At 38.0% G+C, this 12,007-nt stretch overlaps 1 protein-coding gene across 1 annotated transcript in view; it reads right to left on the bottom strand.

Annotated features, from left to right (window-relative positions):
* Positions 1-10,646, bottom strand: part of ANKS4B (ankyrin repeat and sterile alpha motif domain containing 4B) — a 42,889-nt gene extending 32,243 nt beyond the window's left edge. Inside the window, exon 1 of the mRNA XM_053695070.1 lies at positions 10,483-10,646. Coding sequence (XP_053551045.1) covers positions 10,483-10,646 — 164 coding nt within the window. The remainder of the gene's footprint in view (positions 1-10,482) is intronic.
* Positions 10,647-12,007: the final 1,361 nt, after the last annotated feature.

The raw sequence follows: 12,007 nt of genomic DNA, 5'->3' as shown, positions 1-12,007 counted from the left end.
TTTAGCACACTATGCCCCTTCACAGAGAAAAAATATCCTGTAGCATATCAGTCTGACCCTGCCCAATGACAGTCCAGCGCCGAAATACCAGGCAATTCTTCTCTGAACAAGAGAAACAACAACCCCAGACGATCGTTTCGGCCTTCTGTGGGCCTCGTCAGTGAGGTGCAGTCGCATCTCTCTAAGGGCATGTGTGCAAGGAGTCCATGTCTGGTTTCCCCTTTTACTCTTAGGGAGACCCAAGAGCAATTTGCATAAATAAAAAGAGAGAGAGAGATGCACTCAGCTGAGACAGAACAAAAGCTGGAAAAACTTCCGTGCCTGTCCAGTATTATGGGTCATATCCAATGAATAAGATGTTGTTGCATAAACATAATAATGAATTATTATGAATTATTCATGGTAATGATTATATTTATGATTATGTAACATAATCATAAACGTAATCATTACAATGAATGAATAATTCAGAGAATTTTGTTTTGAACAAATAATTAATAAAAATAATGTGATTGCAGTGGGCAGGGCTAAACTACTGCACGGCCTACCGGGAATTTGCCCAATGTGCCCGATGTCTAGTCCCGGCCTGATATACGCATATACATATATATTTACATGGAACAAACAGTTCCCATAGACTGCAATGTAAATACACTTTGATTTATTAATAGCAGTGAGCAGAACTGAAGACAGTGAGATGGCCAAAAATCAGCACTACTTATTTAGCATGAGATGGCCAAAAATCAGTACTACTTATTTAGCATGAGATGGCCAAAAATCAGCACTACTTATTTAGCACGAGATGGCCAAAAATCAGCAATACTTATTTAGCACGAGATGGCCAAAAATCAGCAATACTTATTTAGCACGAGATGGCCAAAAATCAGCACTACTTATTTAGCACGAGATGGCCAAAAATCAGTACTACTTATTTAGCATGAGATGGCCAAAAATCAGCAATACTTATTTAGCACGAGATGGCCAAAAATCAGCACTACTTATTTAGCATGAGATGGCAAAAAATCAGCAATAATTATTTAGCACGAGATGGCCAAAAATCAGCACTACTTATTTAGCACGAGATGGCCAAAAATCAGTACTACTTATTTAGCATGAGATGGCCAAAAATCAGCACTACTTATTTAGCACGAGATGGCCAAAAATCAGCACTACTTATTTAGCACGAGATGGCCAAAAATCAGCACTACTTATTTAGCATGAGATGGCCAAAAATCAGCAATACTTATTTAGCACGAGATGGCCAAAAATCAGCACTACTTATTTAGCACGAGATGGCCAAAAATCAGCACTACTTATTTAGCATGAGATGGCCAAAAATCAGCAATACTTATTTAGCACGAGATGGCCAAAAATCAGCAATACTTATTTAGCACGAGATGGCCAAAAAACAGCACTACTTATTTAGCACGAGATGGCCAAAAATCAGCACTACTTATTTAGCACGAGATGGCCAAAAATCAGCACTACTTATTTAGCACGAGATGGCCAAAAATCAGCAATACTTATTTAGCATGAGATGGCCAAAAATCAGCACTACTTATTTAGCACAAGATGGCCAAAAATCAGCACTACTTATTTAGCATGGGATGGCCAAAAATCAGCACTACTTATTTAGCACAAGATGGCCAAAAATCAGCAATACTTATTTAGCACGAGATGGCCAAAAATCAGCAATACTTATTTAGCACGAGATGGCCAAAAATCAGCACTACTTATTTAGCACGAGATGGCCAAAAATCAGCACTACTTATTTAGCACAAGATGGCCAAAAATCAGCACTACTTATTTAGCATGAGATGGCCAAAAATCAGCACTACTTATTTAGCACGAGATGGCCAAAAATCAGCACTACTTATTTAGCATGAGATGGCCAAAAATCAGCACTACTTATTTAGCACGAGATGGCCAAAAATCAGCACTACTTATTTAGCATGAGATGGCCAAAAATCAGTACTACTTATTTAGCACGAGATGGCCAAAAAACAGCACTACTTATTTAGCACGAGATGGCCAAAAATCAGCACTACTTATTTAGCATGGGATGGCCAAAAATCAGCAATACTTATTTAGCACGAGATGGCCAAAAATCAGCAATACTTATTTAGCACGAGATGGCCAAAAATCACCAATACTTATTTAGCACGAGATGGCCAAAAATCAGCACTACTTATTTAGCACGAGATGGCCAAAAATCAGCACTACTTATTTAGCACGAGATGGCCAAAAATCAGCAATACTTATTTAGCACGAGATGGCCAAAAAACAGCAATACTTATTTAGCACGAGATGGCCAAAAATCAGCACTACTTATTTAGTACGAGATGGCCAAAAATCAGCAATACTTATTTAGCACGAGATGGCCAAAAATCAGCACTACTTATTTAGCATGAGATGGCCAAAAATCAGCACTACTTATTTAGCATGAGATGGCCAAAAATCAGCAATACTTATTTAGCACGAGATGGCCAAAAATCAGTACTACTTATTTAGCACGAGATGGCCAAAAATCAGCAATACTTATTTAGCACGAGATGGCCAAAAATCAGCAATACTTATTTAGCACGAGATGGCCAAAAATCAGCACTACTTATTTAGCATGAGATGGCCAAAAATCAGCAATACTTATTTAGCATGGGATGGCCAAAAATCAGCAATACTTATTTAGCACGAGATGGCCAAAAATCAGCAATACTTATTTAGCACGAGATGGCCAAAAATCAGCACTACTTATTTAGCACGAGATGGCCAAAAATCAGCACTACTTATTTAGCATGAGATGGCCAAAAATCAGCAATACTTATTTAGCACGAGATGGCCAAAAATCAGCAATACTTATTTAGCACGAGATGGCCAAAAATCAGCACTACTTATTTAGCATGAGATGGCCAAAAATCAGCAATACTTATTTAGCACGAGATGGCCAAAAATCAGCAATACTTATTTAGCACGAGATGGCCAAAAAACAGCACTACTTATTTAGCACGAGATGGCCAAAAATCAGCACTACTTATTTAGCACGAGATGGCCAAAAATCAGCACTACTTATTTAGCACGAGATGGCCAAAAATCAGCAATACTTATTTAGCATGAGATGGCCAAAAATCAGCACTACTTATTTAGCACAAGATGGCCAAAAATCAGCACTACTTATTTAGCATGGGATGGCCAAAAATCAGCACTACTTATTTAGCACGAGATGGCCAAAAATCAGCAATACTTATTTAGCACGAGATGGCCAAAAATCAGCAATACTTATTTAGCACGAGATGGCCAAAAATCAGCACTACTTATTTAGCACGAGATGGCCAAAAATCAGCACTACTTATTTAGCACGAGATGGCCAAAAATCAGCACTACTTATTTAGCATGAGATGGCCAAAAATCAGCACTACTTATTTAGCACGAGATGGCCAAAAATCAGCACTACTTATTTAGCATGAGATGGCCAAAAATCAGCACTACTTATTTAGCACGAGATGGCCAAAAATCAGCACTACTTATTTAGCATGAGATGGCCAAAAATCAGTACTACTTATTTAGCACGAGATGGCCAAAAAACAGCACTACTTATTTAGCACGAGATGGCCAAAAATCAGCACTACTTATTTAGCATGGGATGGCCAAAAATCAGCACTACTTATTTAGCACGAGATGGCCAAAAATCAGCAATACTTATTTAGCACGAGATGGCCAAAAATCAGCAATACTTATTTAGCACGAGATGGCCAAAAATCAGCAATACTTATTTAGCACGAGATGGCCAAAAATCAGCACTACTTATTTAGCATGAGATGGCCAAAAATCAGCAATACTTATTTAGCATGGGATGGCCAAAAATCAGCAATACTTATTTAGCACGAGATGGCCAAAAATCAGCAATTCTTATTTAGCACGAGATGGCCAAAAATCAGCAATACTTATTTAGCACGAGATGGCCAAAAATCAGCACTACTTATTTAGCATGAGATGGCCAAAAATCAGCAATACTTATTTAGCACGAGATGGCCAAAAATCAGCACTACTTATTTAGCATGAGATCGCCAAAAATCAGCAATACTTATTTAGCATGAGATGGCCAAAAATCAGCACTACTTATTTAGCACGAGATGGCCAAAAAACAGCAATACTTATTTAGCACGAGATGGCCAAAAATCAGCACTACTTATTTAGCACAAGATGGCCAAAAATCAGCACTACTTATTTAGCATGGGATGGCCAAAAATCAGCACTACTTATTTAGCACAAGATGGCCAAAAATCAGCAATACTTATTTAGCACGAGATGGCCAAAAATCAGCAATACTTATTTAGCACGAGATGGCCAAAAATCAGCACTACTTATTTAGCACGAGATGGCCAAAAATCAGCACTACTTATTTAGCACGAGATGGCCAAAAATCAGCACTACTTATTTAGCATGAGATGGCCAAAAATCAGCACTACTTATTTAGCACGAGATGGCCAAAAATCAGCACTACTTATTTAGCATGAGATGGCCAAAAATCAGCACTACTTATTTAGCACGAGATGGCCAAAAATCAGCACTACTTATTTAGCATGAGATGGCCAAAAATCAGTACTACTTATTTAGCACGAGATGGCCAAAAAACAGCACTACTTATTTAGCACGAGATGGCCAAAAATCAGCACTACTTATTTAGCATGGGATGGCCAAAAATCAGCACTACTTATTTAGCACGAGATGGCCAAAAATCAGCAATACTTATTTAGCACGAGATGGCCAAAAATCAGCAATACTTATTTAGCACGAGATGGCCAAAAATCAGCAATACTTATTTAGCACGAGATGGCCAAAAATCAGCACTACTTATTTAGCATGAGATGGCCAAAAATCAGCAATACTTATTTAGCATGGGATGGCCAAAAATCAGCAATACTTATTTAGCACGAGATGGCCAAAAATCAGCAATTCTTATTTAGCACGAGATGGCCAAAAATCAGCAATACTTATTTAGCACGAGATGGCCAAAAATCAGCACTACTTATTTAGCATGAGATGGCCAAAAATCAGCAATACTTATTTAGCACGAGATGGCCAAAAATCAGCACTACTTATTTAGCATGAGATCGCCAAAAATCAGCAATACTTATTTAGCACGAGATGGTCAAAAATCAGCAATACTTATTTAGCACGAGATGGCCAAAAATCAGCACTACTTATTTAGCATGAGATCGCCAAAAATCAGCAATACTTATTTAGCACGAGATGGCCAAAAATCAGCACTACTTATTTAGCATGAGATCGCCAAAAATCAGCAATACTTATTTAGCACGAGATGGTCAAAAATCAGCAATACTTATTTAGCACGAGATGGCCAAAAATCAGCACTACTTATTTAGCATGAGATCGCCAAAAATCAGCAATACTTATTTAGCACGAGATGGCCAAAAATCAGCAATACTTATTTAGCACGAGATGGCCAAAAATCAGCACTACTTATTTAGCATGAGATGGCCAAAAATCAGTACTACTTATTTAGCATGAGATGGCCAAAAAACAGCAATACTAATTTAGCACGGGATGGCCAAAAATCAGCACTACTTATTTAGCACGAGATGGCCAAAAATCAGCAATACTTATTTACCACGAGATGGCCAAAAATCAGCAATACTTATTTAGCACGAGATGGCCAAAAATCAGCACTACTTATTTAGCACGAGATGGCCAAAAATCAGCACTACTTATTTAGCACGAGATGACCAAAAATCAGCAATACTTATTTAGCACGAGATGGCCAAAAATCAGCAATACTTATTTAGCACGAGATGGCCAAAAATCAGCACTACTTATTTAGCACGAGATGGCCAAAAATCAGCACTACTTATTTAGCACGAGATGGCCAAAAAACAGCAATACTTATTTAGCACGAGATGGCCAAAAATCAGCACTACTTATTTAGCACGAGATGGCCAAAAATCAGCAATACTTATTTAGCACGAGATGGCCAAAAATCAGCACTACTTATTTAGCATGAGATGGCCAAAAATCAGCACTACTTATTTAGCATGAGATGGCCAAAAATCAGCAATACTTATTTAGCACGAGATGGCCAAAAATCAGTACTACTTATTTAGCACGAGATGGCCAAAAATCAGCAATACTTATTTAGCACGAGATGGCCAAAAATCAGCAATACTTATTTAGCACGAGATGGCCAAAAATCAGCACTACTTATTTAGCATGAGATGGCCAAAAATCAGCAATACTTATTTAGCATGAGATGGCCAAAAATCAGCACTACTTATTTAGCACAAGATGGCCAAAAATCAGCAATACTTATTTAGCACGAGATGGCCAAAAATCAGCAATACTTATTTAGCACGAGATGGCCAAAAATCAGCACTACTTATTTAGCACGAGATGGCCAAAAATCAGCACTACTTATTTAGCACGAGATGGCCAAAAATCAGCACTACTTATTTAGCATGAGATGGCCAAAAATCAGCACTACTTATTTAGCACGAGATGGCCAAAAATCAGCACTACTTATTTAGCATGAGATGGCCAAAAATCAGCACTACTTATTTAGCACGAGATGGCCAAAAATCAGCACTACTTATTTAGCATGAGATGGCCAAAAATCAGTACTACTTATTTAGCACGAGATGGCCAAAAAACAGCACTACTTATTTAGCACGAGATGGCCAAAAATCAGCACTACTTATTTAGCATGGGATGGCCAAAAATCAGCACTACTTATTTAGCACGAGATGGCCAAAAATCAGCAATACTTATTTAGCACGAGATGGCCAAAAATCAGCAATACTTATTTAGCACGAGATGGCCAAAAATCAGCACTACTTATTTAGCACGAGATGGCCAAAAATCAGCACTACTTATTTAGCACGAGATGGCCAAAAATCAGCAATACTTATTTAGCACGAGATGGCCAAAAAACAGCAATACTTATTTAGCACGAGATGGCCAAAAATCAGCACTACTTATTTAGCACGAGATGGCCAAAAATCAGCAATACTTATTTAGCACGAGATGGCCAAAAATCAGCACTACTTATTTAGCATGAGATGGCCAAAAATCAGCACTACTTATTTAGCATGAGATGGCCAAAAATCAGCACTACTTATTTAGCATGAGATGGCCAAAAATCAGCACTACTTATTTAGCATGAGATGGCCAAAAATCAGCACTACTTATTTAGCATGAGATGGCCAAAAATCAGCAATACTTATTTAGCACGAGATGGCCAAAAATCAGTACTACTTATTTAGCACGAGATGGCCAAAAATCAGCAATACTTATTTAGCACGAGATGGCCAAAAATCAGCAATACTTATTTAGCACGAGATGGCCAAAAATCAGCACTACTTATTTAGCATGAGATGGCCAAAAATCAGCAATACTTATTTAGCATGAGATGGCCAAAAATCAGCACTACTTATTTAGCACGAGATGGCCAAAAAACAGCAATACTTATTTAGCACGAGATGGCCAAAAATCAGCACTACTTATTTAGCATGAGATGGCCAAAAATCAGCACTACTTATTTAGCATGAGATGGCCAAAAATCAGCACTACTTATTTAGCATGAGATGGCCAAAAATCAGCACTACTTATTTAGCATGAGATGGCCAAAAATCAGCACTACTTATTTAGCATGAGATGGCCAAAAATCAGCAATACTTATTTAGCACGAGATGGCCAAAAATCAGTACTACTTATTTAGCACGAGATGGCCAAAAATCAGCAATACTTATTTAGCACGAGATGGCCAAAAATCAGCAATACTTATTTAGCACGAGATGGCCAAAAATCAGCACTACTTATTTAGCATGAGATGGCCAAAAATCAGCAATACTTATTTAGCATGAGATGGCCAAAAATCAGCACTACTTATTTAGCACGAGATGGCCAAAAAACAGCAATACTTATTTAGCACGAGATGGCCAAAAATCAGCACTACTTATTTAGCACGAGATGGCCAAAAATCAGCAATACTTATTTAGCACGAGATGGCCAAAAATCAGCACTACTTATTTAGCATGAGATGGCCAAAAATCAGCACTACTTATTTAGCATGAGATGGCCAAAAATCAGCAATACTTATTTAGCACGAGATGGCCAAAAATCAGTACTACTTATTTAGCACGAGATGGCCAAAAATCAGCAATACTTATTTACCACGAGATGGCCAAAAATCAGCAATACTTATTTAGCACGAGATGGCCAAAAATCAGCACTACTTATTTAGCATGAGATGGCCAAAAATCAGCAATACTTATTTAGCATGGGATGGCCAAAAATCAGCAATACTTATTTAGCATGAGATGGCCAAAAAGCAGCACTACTTATTTAGCATGAGATGGCCAAAAATCAGCACTACTTATTTAGCATGAGATGGCCAAAAATCAGCAATACTTATTTAGCACGAGATGGCCAAAAATCAGCAATACTTATTTAGCACGAGATGGCCAAAAATCAGCAATACTTATTTAGCATGAGATGGCCAAAAATCAGCAATACTTATTTAGCATGAGATGGCCAAAAATCAGCAATACTTATTTAGCACGAGATGGCCAAAAATCAGCAATACTTATTTAGCACGAGATGGCCAAAAATCAGCAATACTTATTTAGCATGAGATGGCCAAAAATCAGTACTACTTATTTAGCATGAGATGGCCAAAAAGCAGCACTACTTATTTAGCATGAGATGGCCAAAAACCAGCAATACTTATTTAGCATGGGATGGCCAAAAATCAGCAATACTTATTTAGCATGAGATGGCCAAAAATCAGCACTACTTATTTAGCATGAGATGGCCAAAAATCAGCACTACTTATTTAGCACGAGATGGCCAAAAATCAGCAATACTTATTTAGCATGAGATGGCCAAAAATCAGCAATACTTATTTAGCACGAGATGGCCAAAAATCAGCAATACTTATTTAGCACAAGATGGTTCCAAAATAAGCACTACATATTTAGCTCGCAAAATCACTATTCCCTATAAGGTGTGAGCATAGGAATAGGGATTTCTCACTCTAAATAAGTAGCGCTCATTTCGGGTCATCTCATGCTAAATAAGCAGCGCAACACCCTGCAAGGCAAATTCTGGAGAATCTTAGGCACCTGAAAAATTAGGGTCAGACTTCCTAAATTCTGGACTGTCCCAGAATAATCAGGACATCTGGTCACCATAGTTAAAGTAAAGGTTATGTTTTAACATTTGCAAGACATCAATGCATTTCTTACTACTGGATAAAGTTAATCGCTAAGTTTTTTTCTACAAAATTTTGTTTTATCTCTATTTTTTCTATAACTCTAACTACCTACCGTTGCGATGTCCTACTCCTCCCACACACTACTTCTTGCTTTTCTTAGGTTTGACGTATAGAACGGTCCCACCCGCTTTCTACGTCTGCCTAAAGCGCGATCACGAGGCTCCGTGAAACAGTGCATGCGCCAATCGGCAATTTCACTATCTTTTGCGCACGCGCTAATCAGCAAAGCCAATTACAAATTAAAACTTAATTGATCATTTCTAAAAACAATTTTTTTGCAGGACAGCATTACTAACATACATTGAACTCTTTCAGAAGACAAGTGATGCGATTCTCCGTATCGGATAAGTTGCTAACAAGGTGATGATGTCTGATGGGGGATTCTTAGTTTGTGCCAATATGCATGCGCAAATTGTGAGCACGCATGGATGCCGAGATGAAGGCTCACACAATAGTGCATGCGCACATGGTCAAGTAGGCGGATGACGTACACTGGCGGACACCTAACGGCCAGAATTTCGGTTGGCTGATCTAGAAACGTGATAGACAGCCAAAAAAAATTATTTTTTTACGGGTTGTAATTAGTGTACATTCACAAATGGATGAATAATATTATTAATAATAATATTTTTCATTATATTTATAACAAATCACGAATGAAACTCATATTGATTTTGAAAAACGAGTGAGATAATGGATCGACTTTAAGGTAAGTTTACTTTCACTTTAAAGGGCCTTTATAGTTGAAAAATGACATAGTTCATTAGAGTATGGCAACTAGAGACCCTGTAATGCTATTCTATACCCTATTTTTTTTAAATAGCCATTATTGTAAAAAAATGACATTCTCTAATTTGTTAGCATTAAATTATAAAACTAGTGGCAATGTAATGCTATGTGTTTAACCCCCACAAAGGGATTAAGCACATATTTAAAGCACTGCTTGCGAGCTGGTGAGAACTGCTGGTCCTAAGCAGAAACTGCTGCTGACTTAATCAGCAGTGCTACTTGCACGACCCAGCTGTCATTGCAGTAACCAGCAGGCAGCTCACACATGTGTAGGGCGCTTCTGCTCCCCACACACCTCTGCCCATAAACACAGTAACTGTGCCAATGTAGCCCCTTCATTACACTGGTAGTAAGAAGATATCACAGCACGTGGCACTTGGGGGCCCAATGTTATATATTTATCTACTCACCCTCTGTGACACACAATCTCCAGGACCTCCAGGTGCCCATGGTATGCAGCCAAAAGAGTGGGCGTCATGCCCTCCCCATCAGTAGTGTTCAGGTCTTTTTTTGTCGCTTCTTTCAGGATGTCCTGGTAGCCATCCACGGCAGCCTGGTGATACCTGGTAGACATTCTTCTGGCTGGTCTCCTTGGTGTGAACGCAGCACAGGACCCGGCTAAGCCCTCTGTTAAACCAATACCATAAACTCAATTAATTATTACAGGCAAAAATGTCAGTGAGGTAGGATTAGGTGCAAAGTCCTTGTTAATTACTTTAGCACAGGAGGAAGCCTAGCAACTGCAGACAGTTGTCATCATAAGGGAAAAGCTTGAATGAATCATTACTCTGAAGATAAGAGAATGATTTGGTTTCAAAGTTCCTCTGTTACTTTGTGTATGTGGCCAGGAATTAGCAGTGCAATTTGTGTATATGTCTGATAATGTTATATAATCAAAGTACTGTACTAAAACTCTGCACTCCCAACAAAAACATGTTGTATGTAACTGCCAGGGCGTGTGTAGGATAATGTTCATACAGTCTCCACAGTTACAGGACTTAAAGGGATATGAAACCCAACAGACAGAACATACCATTTAAACAAAAGTTTCCAATTTACTTCTATTATTAAATTTGCTTTGTTCTCATGGTATTCTTTGTTAAAGAGATACGCAGGTAGGTGTCTGGAGCACTAAATGGCAGGAAATAGTGATGCCATCTAGAGCTCATGGAATGGATAACATTCTTGCAAAGATGCTGCAATATAGTGCTCCAGAGACGTGCACGCTCCTGAGCTTACGTCCCTGCTTTTCAATAAAAGATACAAAGAGAACAAAAGGCCTTTGATAATATAAGTATATTAGAAAGCTGTTTAAAATTGTATGCTCCATCTGAATCATGAATTATACAAAATAAATTAGATATTTTTACACTTTCCTCAGATGAAACATTACAATAGATCCATTATTTTGTCTAGCGAGTGCTGTAACTTTGGAGACTATAGACAGAAAGTTAAATGGATAGATAGATAAAGTGTGTGTGTAACAGTTAATGCATGCTCCTAATAACTTCTCTTATCAAACTTACTTTATTCTCTTGGTATCCTTTATTGAAAAGCATATATACATATCCTCAGTATAACAAATGCACTACTTGGAGCTAGCTGGTAATTGGTGGCTTGTCATTGACTCGCCAGCTAGTTCACAGTAGTGCATTTGCATTGCTGCTCTGAAGCGGACTTTGACTATGTGTTTAATTTGCTTGCAGGGGTTAAAAGCATAGTTATTCGCAAGCACCAGTGCAATAATAAAATGCTCTGACATATTAGCATATTATCTTATTTGTGTACTTTTATATCTCTTTAAACAATACTTTGCAAGGGAGTGTCGTATTCCTGAGTGCAGATACAGAACATAACACACAGAGAAACCTATATTCTTCCATAAACAAACATAAAATAGAGATAAAAGATACATTTCAATATAGAGTAAACATA

The sequence above is a fragment of the Bombina bombina genome, chromosome 11 (genome assembly GCF_027579735.1).
Source record: "Bombina bombina isolate aBomBom1 chromosome 11, aBomBom1.pri, whole genome shotgun sequence".
Classification (NCBI taxonomy): domain Eukaryota; kingdom Metazoa; phylum Chordata; class Amphibia; order Anura; family Bombinatoridae; genus Bombina; species Bombina bombina.
Note: the sequence above shows the minus strand (reverse complement) of the source record. Positions and strands in the feature narration are given on the sequence as shown.